General features: G+C 43.0%; 2 protein-coding genes across 3 annotated transcripts; both read left to right on the top strand.

The window, feature by feature from the left end:
* The first annotated feature begins 4,926 nt into the window (after positions 1–4,926).
* Positions 4,927–13,130, top strand: LOC100845718. 2 transcript variants are annotated; one of them, XM_010238981.3, is made up of 16 exons: positions 4,927–5,376; positions 5,974–6,041; positions 7,467–7,555; positions 7,782–7,847; positions 8,000–8,085; positions 8,279–8,576; positions 8,712–8,797; positions 9,086–9,597; positions 9,735–10,127; positions 10,341–10,932; positions 11,027–11,257; positions 11,371–11,495; positions 11,567–11,617; positions 11,773–11,969; positions 12,281–12,335; positions 12,398–13,130. In XM_010238981.3, the coding sequence occupies exons 3-16, from the start codon at positions 7,547–7,549 to the stop codon at positions 12,628–12,630; spliced, it is 2,934 nt and encodes a 977-aa protein (XP_010237283.1). In that variant the 5' UTR covers positions 4,927–5,376; positions 5,974–6,041; positions 7,467–7,546; the 3' UTR covers positions 12,631–13,130. The 2 variants fall into 2 exon arrangements, 1 of the variants encoding a protein (XP_010237283.1); XR_002966036.1 differs by having other exon boundaries at positions 11,567–11,969; positions 12,404–12,546.
* A 3,604-nt stretch (positions 13,131–16,734) lies between these two features.
* LOC100842892 (trafficking protein particle complex subunit 6B) lies at positions 16,735–21,013 on the top strand. The gene is made up of 4 exons (XM_003576521.4): positions 16,735–17,020; positions 17,678–17,795; positions 17,871–18,099; positions 20,626–21,013. The coding sequence occupies exons 1-4, from the start codon at positions 16,869–16,871 to the stop codon at positions 20,652–20,654; spliced, it is 528 nt and encodes a 175-aa protein (XP_003576569.1). The 5' UTR covers positions 16,735–16,868; the 3' UTR covers positions 20,655–21,013.
* The last annotated feature ends 2,680 nt before the right edge of the window (positions 21,014–23,693 follow it).

Below are 23,693 nucleotides of genomic sequence, written 5' to 3'. Positions count from 1 at the left end.
CCCTTGGTTACCAGCGTTTGTGTCTCACTACTAAGAGATGCGGACATGGCGACATCTCCACCATGACGACATCGACACGACCTATTCTTGCTCCATGTTGTCATGTTGTGGTACCGCGTCCGAGCGCCATTATCCCAATGGTCTTGCTGCTGAAGTGCTCGGGGTCTTTAGCGCGTGGCTACAACCGAACCGAAACTCGCCCATGGCGGCGACAGGCTTGGTCCGGTTGAGCGTGAGCACGTCGGATGTGTATGTGTTGGCCAAGGCCGAGCAGTCGAGGTACTGGACGCGGTACTGGCATTGGTCATCGGTGACGGTGCTGCCATTGTCGTAGGGAATGAGCTGCCGGCAGGTCAAGGGGTTGCAGGAAGGCGGACGTGAGTCGTCCGCTGCTGCTCTGCCGCGGCGCATGCATCCAGCGTCGCGCGACGACCCTGAGCTGCTCCGACGACGAGTCTGAAGCGTCGCTGCCCAGCCTCCATCCGGCGCCACCGCGGCTCCTCCAGCGCCGCCGTGGGCCTGCGCTGGTACTCCCCTGTAACAGCCCGAGAGCAACCCTTTTTCTTTTAAGCCCTTTTGGACTGTTTTGTAATTTATTTATCTTCATCATGTTGTCGTGCTCGTGCCATCATCTGCATATATGCAATGTCATTAGCATCATCTCACATTTCGTTTGCACGAAATGTCACTTCTTTTGTGTTGTCGTGTGCTTGCCTTTTCGTGTGTTTGCGAAAACCTAAAAAAAACTATGTTGTACAAATCCTAATTTGAGTTTGACAAATTAATTCCGTGTTTAATTAGACCACTCGTCTCTTGTCTTAATTATTGCGAAAATCTAAAATTGCAAAAACCGTATTTTTGTTTGAGACTTTTGTTGGCCCAAAAGCCCACCTAGCAAACCCTAACCCTACCTATTTAATCCCCTCCTCTCTTTTTCTTTTTCTTTCTTTCTTTTTCTTTCTCTTCCTCCTGCCACCGCCACCCTTCTTCCTCCTCCCGATCCCCTTCTCTTCTTCCTCTTCAGGCGCCCGATCCTCCTCCCCTGGCCAGCGCCGCCCCCCGAGCTCCCTCTCCCCACGGCCTCTCTCTCTCTCTCTCCCGTGCTCCCCCCGTTCCTCTGCGCCGTGCCGCTCTTCCTCTCCCCGGCCTCGCATGCCTGCTGCCTCCCCGCGCGCGCGCCTCCCACTCTCCTCACCTGGCTTCCACGCGCGCCACTCCGCCCTCCGCTTCCCCGCCGACGCCGTCTCCACCTCGCCGGCCGCTCCGCCCTCTGCTTCCCCGAGCGCCGCCCGGCCGTGCCTCTTCCCCTGCTCCCGCCGCTCGCGCGCCTGCCTTGCTCCCCCGCTCCACCTCCCCTTGCTCCTGGCCACGCCGCCCGCAACCGCTCCGCCTCCCCGTCGCTCGCCTCCACCGCGCCTCCCCTTCCACCTCGCCCGGTGCCGCTCTGTCCCTGGCCTCCTTTGCTGCTGTCGCCGAGCCCCCCTGGCCCATCTCCTCCAACCCGCAGGCCCAAGACAAGCAGGCCCGTGCCCCTTTGTTTTTCTGTTTTTCTGAAATTGCTTGAAACCTGACGTGTGGGCCCTGCTGGTCAGCGCCTCCATGTGCTTGCTGCTGTGCTGATGTTGCCGCCGCTCCGCGTGTGCTTCGCCGTGCCGCTGCCCAAGACCTTGCCATGCGCCGCGAAGACTGACGAACCCCGGAGTCGGAGCCATGAACGACTACGACCGCGACGGTTGAACAACTAATTCGCCTACGACGGCTACATTGTGTACGACTACCTCGACTACGTCGACTACTTCTTCTACATTGCGACGCCGCACGTGTCCAAGGTATAACATGCGATCGTCCCGTGAGGCCACCGATCTTCGGCATAGACCCGTAGGTTGCGATTGTTGATATTCATGTGTTGTATGAGATGCCCGTGTTTGTACCGATAGTGTCGATAGTTGCAGGTATCTTGTTCCACTAGTGTGTGCAACCACGACCTTGTCGGTTCTTTGTGCTATTTTTGTTAAATCATGTGTTACACCTACCCATGTCCAAATCATGCGAACTTGATATGTAAATTGATCACAAAAATGCAAGAATACTAATATGGCATTCTCATTCACGTTTGAGCAACTGTAACCTACTGTTTAGCCTAAAACACCTTACCTCTTGCTTATGGAGTTGGAATTCCATTGCTTTAGGAATTCCAATCCATTTAATATGATTAGTGTATCATCTACTCACTTACTGTTAAGATGTCATGCATCATCCTTTGATTGCGCATTTAACATTACCATGTGTATCTTGTATGCTTATATTTTTCTCTTATGTGGTGTATTTGCTTCTTCCTCGCTAGTCTTCGATTCCTACAACGACGACTACACTTGTATTCTTCTTTCAAGATTCTTGCTCAATTCCGGGCAATTGAGTACTCCAGGCAAGCAGCCATTCCTTGACCATGTTGATTTATACCCAATGCCTCTCTCTCATTCTTGCACTAAGTTACGTTCTCAGTCTTGTCACGATGCCTCTAGGATTCCATAGCTTTTAGTCAGTTCTACTCAAATGCCTTTGTCTTGTTACTTGTCCTATTACCTTGTCACATATTTGCTTGTTGCCATAGTTCTTGGTCATTAGATGTCATGCTTAGTTGCGAGTCTAGTGTCCTTATATCTGGGGTTCCACAATTGCTTCATCCACATGCTACTTCTTGTATTTAAATTGCAATTTATTAAACCGTGGTATGATATTTAACTATAACAAGGCAAAGATGGGAGGCCGTGCTCTAACGCATTGGTGATTTGTTCCATTTGCGCCGACCTAAGGACTGAGTTCTCGTTTTCGCCGATCCAAGAAACTTCGCGCTAACCGCTCGTGGGAGAATATATGGGTTCCCCCTCGACTTAGTACTTGATCCTCAGCTCTTCCAGGGGCCACATAGTTCGGACGTTCCATTTGGCATAATGCATATGCACTGGTGTTGTGTTGGAGACTTGTTGGTGACTTTGCATTCATATAGGATTGCGGCACTAGTCTGGAGTGGTCATTCTGTGGACACTGAACCACTACCAGCTGTCCTCGCAACTCTTGACTCCGTACGACGCTTCGGCCGGGCTCTCGTTTCGGATTAGACTCAGTTGGGTGGTTTCCTGGATTAGTTGTGGGGCTTGGAAACGTCGTGTCGCCTAATCCTGCCGACACACCTTTTGTGTGTTCCTACTCGAGTTGCAACAAGGGTTGGACGAACGTGTACGAGTAAATTGGCACACCATGCAGGGATAAATCTTTCGGAAAGCCGTGTCCGCGGTTATGGACGACTTGGTTGGTCATTACTTGATCATAGAGAACTTAACCAACTTAATCTCAACAACTTGAGTAGTAATTAGCCTTTAATCATGGATATGCTTAAAACTGTTTAAGTGTGAGTGACTTTGGATCATTTCCTCACAGGGGGTTGAGGGAGTGATATGAGGATTGTGTTGTTTGGTGTTTAGTAATTAGGTTAATCACCTTACACCTTGTAGACGCTTCTCATCCTCTTATTAGACGTTGTTATTAGAGTGTCTCTCCAGATATTGTTGCTACTGCATAACCCCACCATATCCCTCCTTTGAGACTTGTTGCATATTTACTTTGCGAGTACTTTGTACTCAGTTGCTTTGCAACATTGTTTTCTTCAGAGGTTCTAGCAGAGCAGGTGAGCCGCTAGCTTCTTCGTGGAGCACGACGTTGGATTCGATGTTCAGCCAGGAGATCCAGATCAGGGTTCTGAGACTCGTGGCGGGTTTCCTTCCAGCTTCCAGCCTCTTCAGGCCATGCTGTATTCTTGTCCGTACTCAGGCATAATTCGACTTCCGCTGATGTAATGGTGTAATGTTGGGACATGTGTCCTCTATTTCTAATAATTGTTATTTTGCTCCTTGTACGAGCTTTGTAATTACTCTCTTCCGTAGAGTTTTGGTAATGATATTCATGTTGCAAAGCCCTGCGATGAGCACATTAATGCATGTATGTATTGAAGTGTTTATCGTAGGTTAAGAACCTGAGGCTTGAATTATGCAAAGGTTAGCAATTTGGAGCTAAATTGCATAATTCCGGTCCCGGGGCCTTACATCCCCCGCGTGTGCCTCTTCCAGTCCATCCGCACCTTCCTCCTCCAACGGCGTCGCGGCCCTACCTGCTCCTCCGTCCCGCCTGCCTCCAGCGGCCCCGCCCCTGATCCGGCGCCGCCGCCCAGCCTGAATCCAGCGCCACCGCGGCTCCTCCAGCGCCGCAGTGGGCCTGCGCTTGTACTCCGGCGCGCGTGCCTCCTCCAGTCTTGCCGCACCTGCCACCTCCAACGGCGCCGCGGTCCTACCTGCTCGTCTGCCACGCCTGCGTCTAGCGCCCCCGCTCTTGATCCAGCGCCGCCGCGGCGCCTAGTCCCACGCCGCTGCCTGCTGTTGTTGCGTTGAGGGAGATCGAGCGACGCTGCGATATTGTGGGAGAAGAGAACAAGCAAGGAGAAATCAGGGGAGGAAGAAACGAATTGGCCGTTTGATCGCCCTCGCGGGAATATTGACGCGCGCCGCACAATAAGGCAACGCTGCACACGTCTCCTAGTTAGATTGTCTGTTTATATATAATATGGTGAACGCCGCGGTGCTAAAATTTTCTAACTCGACAATAGGTTATCTCTTATGTCCTCTCTTCCAATTGATGTTTTGCAATTAACGTTTCAAACGAATAAAATTAAATAAATAAATGTGAAGAATCAAGTGCAATAAAAAATTGTCTTATCCTCTTTTCTGAATGGTTTAAGCGTTTTAAAATTAGACTCAGAAGCATATTTTCTTTCTTTCTGTTTCTCTCTCTGTGACACTGGTTTAGTGTTGATCGATGGCGAGGACCACACGCACTGTTAAAATAGAATCGTGTTTCACCGCTTGTCCAAATTTGCCTCGTCCTTTTCCCTTTCCTTTTTACTCAGCCGTGCGGTTCATCCAAGGTAGCTTACGCCGCCGTCGCCCATCGCCATACTCTTCTGCCGTGTGAGGGAGAAACCGGCGAGGGGGAGCTTAGGAGGAGCCAGTCGACCGCCTGCCACGACCTTCGTCGTCCGCCTGCGGTTCGCCGCCGCCGCCGCCGCTTCCGTCCGAAAGTGTCGCGCTGGAGCCGCGCAACGGACGAACAGCGCCATCCCCGTCCAGTTTAGTCGGCGAGGCGGAGGTGACCGTCGGCCGCTGCATCCTTCCTCCACAGCGTGGCCTGCTACTTGCTGCCACCTCTAGCCGTGCTTCTCCCTACTGCGGTGTGGGCCTCGAGACATCACTGGACAGTGGACACAGGGACACAGCTGCAGACACGCTCTAGCTAGGTCTCCGGAACTCCTATATCCGCAACCGATAGGTATGCGTCGCTCTGTACTTTCGAAAATGCATTTCCAAACTTATATTGAGTGGTTTCTCGTGGATCTGATTGTTACTATGTGCATTGTAAAATCCGTGAATGCTAAGGACATGAAATTGGCATCGAACTTGTGCATGAAGCATGATTTCAGATTGAAAAATTTATGAAACACTGGATTTCGGAGTGATTTTAACCATTGTTGTAGACATCCAGTGGATTAAATTGATGTTTCTATGGGGTGTAGACTATTTCCATCCAGCATGGGGAAGTTGCTTCACTCAATTTGGGATTGGGTTACACAATTATTTTCGGCTTATCTTATTATGTCATTTTACTTCGCCTATATATTTTCATGTTGTAAATGTTAGACTTGGGTTTTTGGACAATTTTATGGTCTTCACTGCTTTCCCGGCCAGTCAATTTAGGTTTTGAGTTCATCTTCATCTGTACATGGAAAAAATTATGGCCACTGGAAGCTATGTGCAGATTAACCTAGGGTGTAGGAAAATGATTTGACAAGCTATTTCATTATCAAGTGTACAGGGTTGGTTTGTTGATTATTTATACCTGTGTATTCATTGTGGATATATTATTTAGGTTTTTTACCGGTCGCACTGGAGAGTCCCCATCTGCTTCTGGTCATTCCCCTGCGTGGCACCAAGCGAGTAACTCAAATGATTATTCTAATATTTGCATCTTTTTATGTATGCCCTTATGGAACTGTTATGTTCTACGTTGTTTGTTCATTCTTGTATATTCCTGGTATTTGAGGCTGTGCATTATGCATAACTACTTGACAATTTAAGGTCTAATCATGTTCTATTATGCACCTTTTTTGGTGACCAAGATGTCATTGCATGGAGCTCACAGTAAGTTACGTATCATCACTGTTGTTATAACACGTGCCGGCAGCAGTGACTGGCACAAAAGGATGTAAATATGATTTAGTTTGTTAGGAAATAGTTTTGTTATCTAGTGTTCCCTTGTCCATCTTCTCTTAGATTGGGTTCTTGGGCCTTCCTCTATTTAAAGGAAAGGTGATATTGCATTAGGTTCAAGAATAAGAAGTGATATCCTTCGTTCTGATAGTCTTTTTTTTTCTTTCGAAAAGGAGGGAGTCCCCCCGGCCTCTGCATCAATTTGATGCACACAGCCATCCATTATTAGCGTATTTCATGTTAATACAATCTTTCAGAAATAATAGAAAACACGATACAACTCAAGCATCACATAATCTATTACTAGTAGGCCACCCAAACTGGTTGAGCAACTCCCATGCTACCATCTCCAACTGGCTGCACCCAATAGCCGAAGGATCCCGCATCACCTCTTGCTGAAGTGGGCACTAGGTACAGATCCAATGAGTAGCGAGATGGATAGCCTACAAATTTTTTTTGGAACTTTCCGATTATTGAACACAATATCATTTCCCTTTGATAGTCTTTTTCCTATCTGCTCTTAGAAATCTTTAGAGATAGACCCTTCCCCAAGTTTTTTCTACCCCTGATATAAGGGATCATAGATCAAGTCCAGCGGTGGTGCTTTTTTCCTTTCTGAAACATGTCTTTTTCATATATAATTCCTTCAGCACTTCCATGCTATTTCATTTATAGTATTTTGATAAATTCCACGATACAGTTTTTTACAACCACCACGATGTGTATATTTATTTGGTCACTGTGCTGAAGTTGCACTTGGAATCCAGGTTATAACAAAATCGTTGAATGAACAACTAAACTTCATGCATCACTTTGTTTGAACTTTTTCCTCTAGCTTTAAAATACGATCCTTCTTCAAATCTTTTGTCTGGTATAAATAAACTTAATGCATCACCAAAATAAATATCTGATACATACCAAGCTAATCAGTTCTATATTTTATTTTTATTACTGACGGAATACAGCAACATATTTTGCATTACCATTGTCGAGTATATGATACTATATGGTTTATTGCATATACGCTTGTTTTCTGGAGCACCAATTTTTACTCTTCAGATTTTCAGTGATTATTGGCAGTTCGAAACTCAGATTAGGAATAGTCATTTGAAGTTACTTGTTCCTTTTGAATTTACATGTTATAATTATTAGGGCAATTTCCCTCTCAAGGAAGAAAGCACATCCGTGAGTCCGAACCTTGTTAAACCAGAACCAGGGACAGGCTACATTTGATGGATGACGTGAGTGCCTTTTTTACAATTTTGTTTATTCCAGCTTGTTTGTTTCATCTATGATCAGATATTTTTTTCAAGCGGTGTATGCCCAGTCTGTTTTTGTTCTTTACTTGTATTTTCTTGTTGTGATTGATTTTATTTCAAATCGTGTTGGTCAATTCAACCTACATACCATATCTCTTTGAATTTTTACTGCAAATCTAATTCCGTGGAAATCGTTTGAATTAACCAGCTTGTGTCTGATGCGGAAGAAAATATTGCCTCCTGTGAGGAGACTAGTTCGGAAGAAACTGAAGATGTAAGCCCAGAACTCTAAATTAAATTTCTGTCGTCTTTTACCACCACAGCAGATTGCAATCAAAACATGAAAGGAACGTTTTCCTTGCTCTAATTGCTTACCATTCTGGTGTTAAATCACCTGAATTGTGGGATCTAATTGATTTACTATAGGTGAAAGTCTGTGACATATGTGGAGATGTTGGTAAGGAGAAGAAGCTCGCAGTTTGCTGTAGGTGCAATGATGGTGCTGCGCACACGTGAGATTTCTTTATTTTATTCTCTTCCATTTAAACTGGCCAGTGAAGATTGTTGTAATGCATGCCATAATATTTGGAGTTACACTTTTTGCTGCCTTGGAATGTGATATACTTGTTTATTTTTCCATATTATCTTCTCTAAAGATTGTGCTGTTTAACTTCTTGGAGTTGCTACCTCTATTTTTCTTTCCAGTTATTGTATGCGGGTAATGATAAAAGAGGTACCAGAGAGCGGGTGGCTGTGTGAGGAATGCCAAGCTGAGGTAGAAATAGAAAAGAAGAAACTAGAAGAATCTCAAGTAAATGTTGGCATGATTTCATCAGAGAACAGAGTGGATAATGGAAATGTGGGCCATAAAGATTCGAGGGAAGAAAATCAGGGCAATGATATAACTGTTAAGAGGAAGGAAGAAGGCATGTCTAATGTGGCTGCTTGGAACAAAAGGTTAAATACACATACTGAGGCCAAATCTTATGAAGAGATTGAAGATGTGAGTTCAAAATTTAAAGTTTCCTCTGTTCTGTTTATCTCTTAACTACAGCTCAAGGTTGCATGTAAAATGCGATTAGGGTGTACTTCTTACTCTGATCACTGTGTGTTTGGTCTTCTTTTTAAATGACAAAAGGTGAAAGTATGTGATATATGTGGAGATGTCGGTGAGGTGGAGAAGCTTGCCATTTGCGGTAGATGCAATGATGGTGCTGAGCATGTGTAAGATTTCTTTGCTCTGTCCCTTTTCTGTATTGGTCATGCTTGTTTGATGGATGGCGTATCATCATGGTTAAGGTCAAGCTATCGTTTTTTTTGGCATGTAAACTGTAAGCCCAGCAACTTTATTATGCACAGTGATAAATGACAAGCTTACACAATCATTATCCTCTCTGTGTTCAACATAGCAGGAACTGAACTTCTCAATTCAGCATTTCTTTGCTTAATTTGTTCTCAGTAAGCAGTGGTGTTATTATGCTTTCAAGTTTTGAACCCTTTTCTTTCCTCCAGTTATTGTATGAGGGTGATGATGGAAAAGGTTCCAGACGTCAAGTGGTTGTGTGAAGCATGCCAATCCGAGGTGGAAATTACAAAGAAAAGGATGAAACTACAAAAACTTGAAGTAATGGTTGGTACCTCTCAAGGACAGTCCTTTGAAGGACAAACGAACAAACTTGTGAATGATAGAAATAGCAGAAGTTCTTCTGAGGCTGAAATGGTGGGTAGTAAAGAGCCAAACATGAGAAATCAACCTGATGGTATGGCTTCTACGAGGACGGAAAAAGATGCAGGGATTAATTCAGTGATTAGAGAAAAACTTTCTGAACCTGGAGGTGTATCGATGCAAGGTGACTCCAGAAAAAGAGTTCCACCGTCGCACGAAAGCTCACTTAAGTTGGATTCAAAGAAAGGAAAGGAACCCACTAGGCAAATGCTATCCTCATTGCTATCTCATGCTCGAAAGAATCAGGCACCAGCTCTTTGTGGTAAACTTGCAAATAATCAGGCAACACCTCTTCATGGTAAATTTGTAAATTATCATTATCTTCTGTTGAGGAACTTTACCTACAATGTAGAATCTTCAACATCTATCATCATCGTGGGGACCATTCCTACGAGCTGCTATTGAAGAAAACTATAATCAGCACGGTTTCTGCAGGTTCACTCTCGAAGTCCATTTCTTTCAACAACTCAAAGGTCCCTAAGGTGAAACCACTAGTAATTGAAGTTCCTCCAAAGCCCAAAAATTTTAAGGGACCTCTGTCCTGTATTACAAAACAAAAGGGGCCAATGAGCACACTTGCTAAGTCAGCATCATTCAAACAGCCAAACTCAAGTGAGCCACATGGTGAGGAGCCAAGATTGATGAATTCACCAATGAACCGAAATGTAACAGATAAGAGAGGTGCTTCTATATCCGGGTACCCCTCCGATGCTGCATCAATGATTGCGCCATTTTCTTCGGAAGCACAGTCCGCAGCTCAGTGTCTTAATAATCGAAATAACATGGATAATTTAGGCATGCCTTATAGACAAGGCGGTATGAACTCTGGTACATTCTTTTTTTCCTTCCCTTCTCCTTTTGCCCCGTGTCTATTTTTACATTAATTTTAGACCTCATGTCTTTATATGTTGTATATCATGTATTTCTGATGGCATAGTTTGCACTGTAGGAGAATTATAGTTTAATTTTCAACACATAGTGAACCAAAGAGAAAGCTTGTACCAACTAGTGCTGAGACATCCTCATGTTTGCTTTGTTCAGGTGCACAGAGGAAGGTAATTCAGAACCCAGATACTTCACGAGTTGATAAGATAAAGAACCCACCTAGCTTGAAATCGCGTGCTTCTAGCAGCAGTCAAACAATGCGTTGTGAACGATGTAATGATGTGGGCCATTCTATATTACTCTGTCCTGTTGACAGATTTAGCTTGTTTGCAAGAAAACCTTTGAATGAGCAAACCAATGGCCAAACTGCCAGAAGTAATAGAACATCTGAAGCTACTACTTTGGTTGTTACTGAAGACGATATTTTGAGATCAGCAGATCAACCTGAGCCAATTCTGAAACGCCGTCCTTGTCACAACTCATTATATAAGCCTATAGATGTTTCATGTAACTCCAGTAGCCATGCGCAAAGTAATGAACAGAAGATGGGAAATTGTATATCTACTCCTAGCAGTGCATCTTCTGTACATTGTCTCGAGCTAAAATACAAAGAGCATCAGGCTGTATCTGCCATGGGAAGAAGATATTTGGACAGCAATTCTACTGAGCTGACGGACAAAACACCAATATTTTCACCTAGTGATGAAGGAACAGCTCCAACTTTTCCAGAGTTGGCTTGCATTTGGCAGTAATATTCTTACCTCTCAATCTCATACTATTGTTATTGTGAAGCAAGTACTTTTTTTCATGATATGCATTTTAATTTCAATGTATTTTAATAGGGGTTGTTTCGAACTATGGAGGACTGGAAAATCGCCTGAGCTTTGTGAGGGTTTGCAAGTGCACTTATCATCTTCTGCTTCACCAAAAGTGCTGGAAATAGCAAAGAAATTCCCTTCTAAAATCCAGCTCGAGGAACTTCCTCGTCAGAATTTATGGCCCCTCCAGTTCCATGAAAATGTCCCTATATATGACAGTATTGGTCTTTTCTTCTTTGCAAGAGATATCCAGAGGTACTTCCCTTGGAGCTCATCTCATTGTTCATATTGTTATTCAGTCATTTGAAAGGATATTAGTTGAACTGTAAACAAAGATCTAGTTTAAATTTCTTATCTTTTCTGTGCAGCTATGAAAATCATTACAATAAATTAGTAGAAAATATGCTGAAGGATGATTTAGCGCTCAGAGGAAACATTGAAACAGCTGAATTGCTCATATTCCCTTCCAATATCCTGTCAAAGAACTTTCAAAGTAAGAGTTCGCTCACCCATTCAAGTAATACCTTTCAATCATTGATCTTATTCTTCCTTATTCTGCTTCAGGATGGAACATGCTCTATTACCTATGGGGTGTATTTAGGGTCAGAAGAAATGGTCAGAATCTTCCACCTCACGTACCTATAAGTTAAATGTTCTTTCAGCGAGGAATTGTGGCTGCGGATCGGAGAACTTCTGCTTTTTATTTTGCTCAATCATTCTCTAAACACCAGAATAATGGTGCTGAATCAGACCCTGGTTTTTTTAATCAGGTACTTGTGAAGACCTTCAATGTCTCCAGCCTTTGGAAGCCAATCATGAGAGGTGCCACTACGGTGAGAACTCAAATCATCCTCTGTGTAGAGGGCCTCCAGAATATCAGCACCCTGATTCAATCACAGCAAGCTTTTCAACAAATAACAGTAGCGCTATTAATGATTTTGTCACTGCGCCGACAAGAAAAAACCAGGTGAGTGTTTGCTGCTTGTTCTTCCAGATAAAGTCTACTTGACGAGTGATTTGTTTTAACTTAATCTATGCTATATTTTTACTTTTGGATTGTTTAAGAAAACTTTAACCATTCTACCGGATGAATTTAAATGAATAATAAGATGACAACCGCCATTGTGTCTTTGGATGTGCCAGTGTTCCTGCTTACGTCATCTCGCCTACTGGCCTTTACCTGCTGGCCATCTGTCATTTCATGAATTTGTTTAACAAAAGCATTCATATGGTTGCTGTTATCACGTACAAGTTTACTGTTTAACTATGTCTACGCAGGAACATGCTTATTCAGAACAGGAGGAAAAAATGCGGGACTGTGCAGATCATAATGGTCAGTTACTTTTCACTTTTAAATTATTTTTATTTTTTATTATCTAATTTTTTGTATATGAGAACCAGGCAAGGCGAACACAGTTGTCAACCATGACAATGCTGAGCACCTCATGGATGCCAACCATGTAAATACTACTCAAGTGTGCTCTCACAATGCGGACCATATTTCACACGTCTCCGGCGGTGCTCACAAAAGAGATGTTGATACGGCAAACTGGGCTGATGAAGTCAACGTCTCACATAAGAAAATCAAACTGGATAACGGATGTTCTGTGAAACCCATGTCAGGTTAGAATATCAGCAATGTGCATCCCCTGCCAGCTTTCTCTCTGGATGGCGGGGGTTCACAACAAGGCGATGACAGGAAGCTCGGAGTTTATTTTCGAAGGAAAAGAAGCTCGAAGTTTGTAAGAGGTGCCTCGTTTCCACGTGAGTTGAAAATTGGATGGTGCAGCTGACTGGAAAGGATGTAAATAATTTTTGGGGAAATCCTTTACCCCGGTAGGCCGATCGATCCCTATCAACGCCAAAACAACATGTTGTTCAATCAAGCTAGTGTTGCTGACTCCGCCCTGCTCCGTAAGGCGATGTATGTTCTGACCCACAAAATACAAAATAGGCTTATCTCATCCACCTCTTACCTTTTCAACCCCAGATAAAATGGCTCATCCAACCAATACAAAAAGAATGCTTTTAGTATTCTACACTGGACTATTTTTCTATTCGTCGCTCTTTCTTTTAGCAACCCACATAATGCCTTGAAGATTAGTGCAAAATATGAAACTTACAGTAATTTTGTCTTGCAACTTTAGTTTATGCCGATGTAACTTTCTAGTATATAATGTACCACTACCTCCGCTCCTGAATATAAGATGTTTTAGTTTTGTCCTAAGTCAAACTTCTTTGACAATGTTTTTAGAAAAATATATTAATATTTACGGCATAAAATAAGTTATAAGTATATAATGAAAATATAAATGACAGATTTAATAATACTAATTTAGAATTGAAGATGTTATTAGATTTTACTGCAAACTTAGTTAAACTTTAAGAAGTTTGAATTGGGATAAAGTTAGAACATCTTATATTTAGGAATGGAGAAAGTATAATTTATCTTGCATATGTGCTAATTATTAATTTTATTTTAAGAGTTGTCTATTGCTCAGGTGGCTGAGAAGTAAGCAAAGTTCTTACTTCCTTCGTTTCTTTCGTGAGATGTTCTATCTTTTTCTAAGTTAAACTTCTTAAATTTTGACATCATGACATATATCATTATTGTATATCTTTTTCTAAGTGAAAGATATTAGTATACTTTATATTAACTTGTCAAAATTTAAGAACCTTGACTTTGGGAAATATCAACTTGTCAAAAATACAATCGTTATATAAATATCACAGTTTCACTTGTACTTTTTGTGCAACCATGATTTCTGAAACGTGCAATTGATTTAGAAAGAATCGGGGCTCGTAGAAAATGAGAATAAGCAGTAATAGTGTTGTAGGAACAACTTTGGGAACTATCTTTTCCCTGCAAAGTTTGATCAAGTTTATAGAAAAATCTAGCAATTTTTATAACTCTAAATTAGTTTGGTTAGGTCCCTCATGCTATAGTATACTTATAGTACAGTGTCCGTGCGTTGTCACGGTCACTTAATTTCTTTCACTTTCACATGTAAATGTAATGCATGCGACAATTGATGTTTGTAGAAAACACAACAACATAATTTGAGATTCAATCGAAATGAACCGAACAATGGTATTAATCAAAGTGCCATTAACTTACTAAATATACAATCAAGCATGGCATTTCTGCTGTCCGCACAAACAGTGTTCTATTCTATTGTTTGAACCGGTGAAAATTGAATCTACTCATTCATTCTGCTTGTAATTTTGAGCGGATCTTTTCATCAAGTTGATTCAATTGAAGACTTTGCATTTTGCACCATCCACTTAACGAATAAATTTCCCAGTCGCGACGGCTTCTGCCCAATAAATGAAACTTAACGAATAACTTGATTCAATTGTCGCGTAGCTTGGAGACAGCCAAAAATGTGTAAGTGAGACTTGACCAGAAAATAGCAGGCTGGGTGATCGTCACAAGTTGATTCAGAACTTACATACCTGAATCACTAAAAAGTCCAATACGAACAACTCTACCGCTCTAATCACTAAAATGCCCAAAGTAATCAGTACACCTGAAGAAAGGTTGCTCTAAGTTCTTAATATAATGTGCATGTACCTATCTCTTACTCCAATAGCTGGCTGCAGAATACAAAAAGAAGAAGAGAAAAGCAGAAAGATCAGTATTGAAGGAAATGACCGGTGTTCTTCCTACCCTCAATACAGAACATACCTGCTTGTTTAAGTATTCAACAAAACTCAGACCTATTGCTAAATCATCGTCATCGATCTTTGCAATCTTCAGATAACAAAGGCCGTGCAATCTTCAGATCTTTGTTTCAACTCGATTTTCTATATGAACTCTGAGCAATGGCCAAGTTTGATTGACAATTAAAGGATGGAATTGGGGACTATACCAGCTGTATATTGATGAAATCCTCTGTCTCATCAATATAATCCCTTCAGCTGAAAAAAAAAGAATAATAGCTGATGTTCTTACAAAAAAGAATGAAAGAAAAGCTGAAGGAGAGGCCAATGTATAAATATTGAGGCTTCATATCGAAGTTAATTTTGCTGCGAGTGTAGTCAGTAACCACAAAGTAAGCCTCCAACAACATTTCCAGTTATTCTATGTTATACTGACTGCTCTCTGAGCTTTTGAAGTTGTCGTGCCCGCTTCTGACAAAACTAAATTGCTTCTCAGCGAGGTAGAGGGGGTGATGAATCTGGGGAAACTGGAGCAGAGAGAGATGGGCCAACCACATTATTTCCAATTCCCTGAAGGCCCTGCTCATCTAACAATGATGCTACATCCTCCTCGTCTTCTCCGTGAGGTACATTTCAGCCGTATCACCATCGTCGTCCATCAGGTGCTCTCATAAAAATTCAGAGAATTGGGAGATGGAGGGCAAGCCTGCCGCCTGCCGTTCAGCCGCTGCAACCACCGCCCGAGCTCACGCATCCGCTGCCACCGCCAGAGAGGTGAGACGACCGGAGCAGGAGGGCGTCGTCCCCTTTGGATCCCGCTGCTGCCGTCGTCCCTTTGGATCCCACCACCATCCTAGAGGCGGTGCACCTGCGGACGGCTCGTGGCCCGTTGCGGCGGAGAAGGAGGATGGAGGGCGGCAGCGGCGTAACGTTGTGTAGGCGGCGGCGCGCGTGGCGAGGCTGCTTCGTGGGCTCGTTGGGGACGGCGAGCCGCCATGGCTGCGCCCCTCCTCCTTGTAGGGGGGTGGCGACTGATGCAGCATCGGGTTGGGCCTCGAAGCTGGCCTCGAAGGCGGCAGAGGGGTAGGGGAGACCTGCAGCGCGGGCGTCGAACATTGCGACGGCGTCAGGGTCGGAGGCGAGGAGGATGGACCCAGCGGGAAGGCGTCGGGCAGGGCAGTAGGGGTAGGAAGGCCGGTGGGAGCGGGAGGTGGATGGGGGAGGCTTCCAGCGCCTCCGGTGGCAGGAATCGGTGGCGGCAGGCATCAGTGGGCGCACGTGGGGAGATGCGCAGGGGCGGGCGTGGCGGCGGCCGATCCTCGCGTGGGGAAGATAGGAAGGGGCCGGAGGATTTGGACTGCGGGCTGGGTCTTGCAAAAATGAAGGGAGAAATGAAGGGAGCGGAGTGGGCCTATTTCGTATTATAGATATTAGTACATTTTATTATAAATTTGGTCAAACTCGAAGAAGTTTGACTAATGTCCGTTCGCTCCCACAAGACTACCCCTTGATTGCTACAGAATCATCTAATTGTCACTCATTCTATACAATACATATATGTATCTTGACTATGGTTGATTGGTTTTGATGATGTCTCAAGATATATGTAAAAAAACGATTGGGATAGTTATTTACCACAAATTTGAAAAATTCAAGGCACAAATATTTAGAAAAATCATGAATAATACAGCTTCTTAATTTCGTAGGGAAGCACGTGTATTTAGCTAGTGAACATCGTATATCTAGGAACGGAGGTACTACATCTTTGTCCCAAGTCAATTTTTTAAAGTTTGATCAAATTTATAGAACAAGCTACCAATATCTAGAACCAAGATAATTTCATTAAATCGTCATGATATATATATTTATATTTATATTTTTTTCATACTTTTTGATCAACTTTAAGTTTTTTTTTAACTTTGATAGAATAAAACTAAAATAATTTCAGTATTTAGGTACTCCCTCCGATTCTAAATTGTTGTCGAAATATTACATCTATCTATACGTTTTTTAAGAATAGATATATTCATATTTGGCGAATTTGAGTCAAGGATTTCCTATCCGACGGACATTCACCTAACAAACCAAAAACGAACCTTGCTGAACATCTCGGGCTTTTCGGCTCCAACCCCCTAGGAGGCCCTAGCGAGATCTCTCGCTCGGAGCAAACGAGGAGTCTGGGGAAGAGGAGAGCTGCTAGGGGATGGGCCGGGAGGTGGCGGGGAGCTGCCTAGACGGGGTGGTGATGGAGATGGTGTCCGCCTACTGCGGCCGCTTCTATGCCGCCAAGCCGGAGCTTGCCGCCGGCCGCATCGAGGCCATTGGCTTCCAGGTCGGCCACCAGCTCTCCGAGAGGTGCGTCCCTTTCACGCTTTCGCGGATCCAATCAATTATCTGTTGGGATCCATTCATGCGGGCGTCTTCCTAGATTTAACTCTCAGATCCAAGAAACATTTTATTCGATCACCGGTCTCTCTTGTCTGTGCAAGTAAATCTAGGGTGTATTAATCGCCACATGCCAGATTCCGAGACAATGTTGAGAATTGACCTTGTCTAGCTTTGTTTTTGGAACCTTGCCTACAATTTGGTTCACCTTATTTTAAATTATTTGCAAGGGGCATAAGAATTGGCTGAAAAAAATTCTGCCATTATTACAATTCATCCAAGTTATCCACTCTCAAGTAAGACTAGCAAAATAGTTACTACTTTTTTGGGTTACAAATTACTCCCTCCGTCCCAAATTAAGTGATATGGTTTTGTATAGATTCTTATACAAATGCGCATCACTTATTTTAGGACGGAGGGAGTACATTGTTCCCAAACGATCAAGGATTTCCAAAAGTATTGGCGCCGCTTGAATCCTAAGTCCTAACAGCAATACTACTTAGTTCTCACCACTTAAATCCTAACAAAAATAATAATATGAATGCATTTATCTTAGCTTGGCCCATTCATTGTTTTTTCTTAAAGCTCTGGTACTGATAATCATAGCAAATTTATGTTCATATTCAGATATACAATGGACCGCCCTCGATTTACTGATCATCTGGAAGCAATCAAATTTATCTGCAAAGATTTTTGGTCAGAGCTATTCAAGAAACAAATTGATAATTTGAAGACTAATCACAGGGTAATGAGCAGAACATTTGTCTCATTATGTCTTCAAGTTAGTGTTATGACTTTAACCTACTTCCAACATATGCAGGGTACCTTTGTTCTTCAAGATAACTGTTTCCCATGGCTAACTCATGTTTCTCTAGACCCATCTATGGAAAGCACAGATGCAACTGAGAGTGACCCTGCATTATTAGGTGATACTGCAGCCCAAACAACAAGCATGCTTTTGTATTTCCCATGCGGGATCATCAGAGGGGCCTTGACCAACTTGGGAATTCCATGTGCTGTCTCTGCAGACATGTCAAACCTTCCAGCATGTGAGTAAAGCTGTTCTTCATCACGACCTTTTCTCAAGCATGCAATTTGATGAATCCAAGCAATGCATTTGACGATATTTCTAAGGTTCTATAATAAAGTCTATTATATGTGGCTAATGAATTATGTTCTCTTTTCCTTTTTTTAGTTCATGAATTCTGGGTAACTTTTGTTTTCAAATATACCAACAAAAATCTATTATGATAGCACATGATTATGTATACCTGTAGACCATTTTGAAACCATCATTTTTTTGTTTTTACTTTATTTTACTGTACTTTGAACTATTTATATGGTATGCTCCACACTATTACATGGCAGAAGAGCAGCAAAATGGCCACTGAGAACTTCTGCTCCTGCAGTGAACAGTAAAAAAAAACTAAAATTGGAATGCAAAAATTTCCAAAAAAAATACCTTTTGTCCTTTTTGTACTTATAAATTTTCTTGGAATACAGATCATTTCTGTGTCCTGTGCCGAAAAAAATGTCTAGTGCTAAAAAAAAGCAACTTGTGAGCTAGTGCTTATGGGTGCATGTTTTTGTTATAGCACTTTGCAGTAGATAATCATCCATATTTAACTTGTATAATGCATGTTAGTTTGTAGACCAACCAATGGAGTCAAACAAACCTGACTTATCTTTTAAGTTAGAGCTTTGTTGTTCCATGAGGCAATGTATCTTTTGACAAGCTAGGTGAATTCAGTTACACTTACTGAAGGCTAGGAAACTATATCAATATATTGAGGCCGATGAGTGCATTTGCCACCATTGGTCATTCGGAGGATATTTGTTTCACCATGTTGTTCACTATATGTGCACTAGACTGCTAAGCTGGATGGTCTCCATTATTTCTCAGAGTAGTTCTGTGTATTTTCCTTTGGTCTGCTTAACAGTAAGTTAAGTATTGGATTCATATCTCTCTCATTTAGGCCATTTGTAAAATCTCCCCGTTTGGGACACAGTTTTTTTTGAAAGAAAAGATTCATAGGAATAAAAAAAATCTGTTACACCCTTTGGAACACAGGAATCTGTCTTAGGAAAAGCAAAGTTTCTTGTACCAGCGTTTTTATGAAGGAAACGAAACATCCACTGCAACCTCTATTATTTCTTTCCTTTGCGTTGATCGAAGCAAACAAAGGAGCTACACCTTTTTTGACAGCCATAATTCCTAGCCAGATATACATACAGTACCATCAAGATCAAGGTATCTACTCCTGACTATCAAATGTTACCTGCTTCTTCCTCACTGATGCACAGTGCTGGACCAAGAGACACCCCTCGCTGATGGATCCGCAAGCTCGGCGTGCGGCCAGTTGTCCATCTGCCATAAGACGCTGGCATCTCATGATCGCCGAGGTTGTACCTCTGCTGCTTCCACCACTCGATTTCTGCTGCTGCCACCGCTAGCTGAGGCGCATGTTGCCGCCTGTGGAAGATAAGCTCTTTTTTGGCTGGATTAGTTGATCGGGATGGAATTCTTTTATGGATTGAACAAATTGCTAGCATCCTGGGCAGATTGGGATGGGCTAATGGATTAGGCAGACTGGGGAAATGCAGTGGTTGCCTAGGAGATTGGGGAGAGTTCGGACAAGAATAAATGAATGAGGAGGATCTATAGAGCATGGGCTTTAGTTTTTCTCTATGACTTGTGGGTTCTCAGTCTAGTGACCCCAATTCTGTCCTTAGGATTTGGATAGTGTCTGGAGAAATTCTGGGTGAAGTTTATTGATCAGTACATTACTATCTTCTTTGTTGTGAAATCCTATGTTTTTGCTTTCCCACGTCCCAAACAAGCTCTTGCATATTTTTCCTATGTTTCACAATCCTCTATCTTTTATAGGCAATCTTTTCCTGTTCCTATGTTTTCCCTGTTCCTGTGTTCCAAATGGGGCCTTAGTGTTTGACATATTTTATTATTCAACTTTTTTGTTTCTATTTATGATCTTTTGCCAGACTATTATACGATCAAACCCTTTTGGACAGTGGCATGACCAACCCACACTTCATACCATTAATGTTACCATGCTCAGTGGCATGGCAAAGAAGGCCATTTGCTGGGCCGGTCTAGGGCTTAATTCGCTCTGTTGGTGTGTATCACCACGACTATTACAGAAGTTGGCATGTTTGTGGGGTGACTGTTGTGTTGGATCTTTGCCTTTCTTATGCATTGGTATAATGTATAATGATTGATCTTGACTGAGCAGAAAAAAGAAATGAAATTTTTTCTGTTCATTGAAATCTGAAAGCAAGGACCTTGGTTGATTATTCCAAGCCTCCTAGGAAGCGTATGTCGTCATTGCCGTGTTATAGCTTAACATTGCATTACCATCAATTATTATTCATAGTTTCCAGAAGGACAAAGAAGCACTACTATAATTATTGAACAACTACTATTTTCTGCATTTTTTAAGAGCATGCCACAATTGTTTTTTCAGTAATTGAGGCATACTGAAATATGCTATTTTTACAACACATATTCCATGTTGTCGGAAGTACAGGAAGTCCTAACAATTTGTTATAACTGGCAGGTTCTTTTGTTGTGCGCATCAAAACCTGAACTATGAGTTGATACAAGCATAATATGTACCTGCTAATTGGGTTTACATTTACTTGAACAGAAGTGGCCAGGTATGGTTATGTGATCCATGATTATGATCCCAAGAGATGATGAAGTACAATATTATTTCCGTAGCTATCTGGTTTTCTTAGCTGTAAAAACATTTTCTGTATTTTATTTGTGGTTACTTAGTCACCTTAACAGTTGACTCTTTTTACAATAAGATCATTGTTTATGTCTAGACTGTTTTAAGCTGGCAAAATTACCATATAAAATGAGAGCTGAATTCTATGGTGCCAGAGGCAAAAGAAATTTTGATAAAAAAACAGAAGCAAATGGGAAATTAGGATTTTTCACTAGATTCATTGTAATAGGGGATTTGACCAATGAAAAGGCCGTGCCACTGTCATCTGCGCGTTCCATTTTCTCAATTTTGGCTTACTTTGTAGTTTGTATGGCTCTCCTTTAGAATTGTACCTTTTGCAACTGGCTGAGTCATATGGCGTGCATAGGGATGTCCTTCTGTTGCTCCCGTGGCATGTCAGGATGCATGGGAACCGTTTGGTTCGGTGTTTCGGGTAAAAAATTTGGTTATCCAATACTGGGCACTGATCGGTTGGATGAAAAAGCAGTAACTGAGAACGTTGGTGCACTGGCAGTTCGGTTAGGTTCTTGGTTAGAAACTTACAACCGAACAGTACCAAAGATCTGTGAACCCACCAATCGATGCTACTCAAAATTTGAACAGCATCTATCTAATATTTGTTGAAACAACATCTAACAACTGACAATATATGGTTGGATAACAGCGACATTTGACCATAGAATCTGACATAAAAATCATCAATTAAAATTGGGGATTTCGAACACAGACAAACATTTGATAATCTCAATGTTTCACACAAACTGACATGAACACCAGACTTCAGTCGTGGACTCAAAGATAGCTGCAGCCTGCAGCTCAATATTTAACATCTAACTTGAGAATTGAGATGAAACTAAAAGGCGGTAGCCACTAGGCAGAGAACAACAGATGCAGCCATGCTGCTGGCACGTAGCACAACTGTACACTTCGGCAGCAGCCAGCAGGGCAGCAGTTTACCAAACTTAAAGAACTAGGCTTGGCTGTAGTTGTTGACTTGCTAGCCTGTGACTTAGATGTGCTTTGGAGCTTGCATTCGACATTGTACTCGTCAATCAATTCCGAATTTCTGATCATAAACAAAGGTAGCATGCATTACAAACTGAAATAATGAAGGAAAAGCAAATATTTAGACATATTTTTCTAAGCTACCCTGTTCCAGCTTGGTCAGCACTTTGTGTTCTCTTCCATGTCCACTGGAGTTGAGCGCCTAAGTCAATCTTGAGTGTAGACAAGTGCCTCACCATGAAGGCCTTGTTCGGTTAGCGATTTACCGGTGGGGGATTGACAAGATTGTTGAGATTTTAGCTCAAATCCCGGCCAATCCTCCAACTCCCCAAGGATGGGGAGAACCGAACGGGGCCGAAAGGGGTGAGGGAAGACAGGAAGTCATCTACCACACACTCACACAGGACTAATAACCTAGGAAAACCATTCTCACATTGTCCTTTGGGGTTCCGTAGGGTAGCACAGACCATTAAAGCACACATAGCGGTTGAGCCGTGTTACATCGAGCTTATCTTATAATGCCATGGTAACTATTACCAAAGTTGGTCTGGGGGACGGAGCCAGGATTTAAAATTGAGGGGGGCAAAAAGACAAAGAACACGCATTAAATTATATTATAATAACATAATATAAAGTCTAAATTAGCATTGGTATCAAAGCATAACAATATATGTCTTCCAAACTCCATATTTATATCAGTTTAAACTGACATGTACAATTACCAAGCTCTTTGAACAAGTTAATAATATTATTGGAGACATTGAAAATAAACACAACTGACTAGTCCATTATCTTCTATGCAAGTATAATAATTAACCTCTTTTACATGTTGTGTGAATCCATAAAAGAAGTACTAGCGAGATTAGTCCATTATCTTCTATGCAAGTGTACTAATGAACCTCTTTTAAATTTTGTATGAATCCATAAAAGAAGTACTAACGACATTCACTAGTAGCTAGTAGGCAGAGAACAACAGATGCAGCCATGCTGCTGCCGTGTGGAGGAGCTACGCCGACTTGGCGGGCGGAGGTGTGGCGGTTCGATGGCCGGCTGGGCCACATCCGCCGGTGGGGATGCCGGATCCGGGGCGGGCGGCGCTGGATCTGGTGCTAGGCTGGGCGCTAGTGGAGTTTGCGCCGCCGTCCGCGATGATGGGGGCCTGATCTGGGCCTGGCCATGCTGCCCTGTTCCACTGATTGTGTGGCCAGGGGTGGCGTGGCCTGATCTGGTGCGTGGGTTGCGGCGCCCTGGCCGGTGCCTGGTGGTGGTTTGGCGCGTGGCGTAGTGCGGTAGCCTCTGGTCAGACTCGGCTATTGCTCTATTTGCTCCTGTCCGCAGTTGGTTTGGTGGCTGCGGGTGAAAACTCAGCATCGATGTGGTTGGTGCTGGCGAAGACGGCGTCCTCGGACGTCGCTTCTTTCTTGAAGGCGTCGTTGTGCAGCTCTGCCACATCCCACCCTTCGCAAATGAGGTGACTACGAGCGAAAGCTCTCATCCGGTTTCCGGGTCGGGTAACGATGACGTCCTCGGAAGCCGCATGCTCCTTGGAGCCAGAAGAGGTTGTCCCGAGCTGTTCCCGTCGGGGCAATCTCTTCTGGCTCCGGTCCTCGAAGAAACTCCGCTCTGCCTACCTTCTTCTGGCGCAAGGAGCCGTTCCCTGTTCGGTGTCGTTGGGGCGGAGGAGGTCTTCGTCTTTGCGGTAGCGGCTTGTTTATTCGGTTCCTATGTATGCTTTTTGTCAGAGTTTTTCGCACGGCTTTCCTTGAATAAACCGCCCATTTGTATCGGTTTTCGTGCCCGGTTTGTCCGGTTTTCCTCATAAACAGGGCCAACTCTATTCTTCTAATCAAATCACGGGATCGACCATTGCGTCCTAAAAAAAACATTCA

The sequence above is a fragment of the Brachypodium distachyon genome, chromosome 4, assembly GCF_000005505.3.
Source record: "Brachypodium distachyon strain Bd21 chromosome 4, Brachypodium_distachyon_v3.0, whole genome shotgun sequence".
In the NCBI taxonomy this organism is placed as follows: domain Eukaryota; kingdom Viridiplantae; phylum Streptophyta; class Magnoliopsida; order Poales; family Poaceae; genus Brachypodium; species Brachypodium distachyon.
The sequence above is the reverse complement of the archived record's forward strand: the minus strand, read 5'-3'. Positions and strand labels throughout refer to the sequence as shown.

What these genes read in the sequence shown, in the direction of transcription:
- LOC100845718 (XM_010238981.3), top strand. An exon ending in TTTGCAAGAGATATCCAGAG is followed by an intron (nt 11,258 to 11,370) that starts GTACTTCCCTTG and finishes TTTTCTGTGCAG; the next exon opens with CTATGAAAATCATTACAATA. An exon ending in CCTGTCAAAGAACTTTCAAA is followed by an intron (nt 11,496 to 11,566) that starts GTAAGAGTTCGC and finishes ATTCTGCTTCAG; the next exon opens with GATGGAACATGCTCTATTAC.
- LOC100842892 (XM_003576521.4), top strand. Translation starts at nt 16,869, where the DNA reads ATGGGCCGGGAGGTGGCGGGGAGCTGCCTAGACGGGGTGGTGATGGAG. An exon ending in GGCCACCAGCTCTCCGAGAG is followed by an intron (nt 17,021 to 17,677) that starts GTGCGTCCCTTT and finishes GTTCATATTCAG; the next exon opens with ATATACAATGGACCGCCCTC. An exon ending in CATGTCAAACCTTCCAGCAT is followed by an intron (nt 18,100 to 20,625) that starts GTGAGTAAAGCT and finishes TATAACTGGCAG; the next exon opens with GTTCTTTTGTTGTGCGCATC.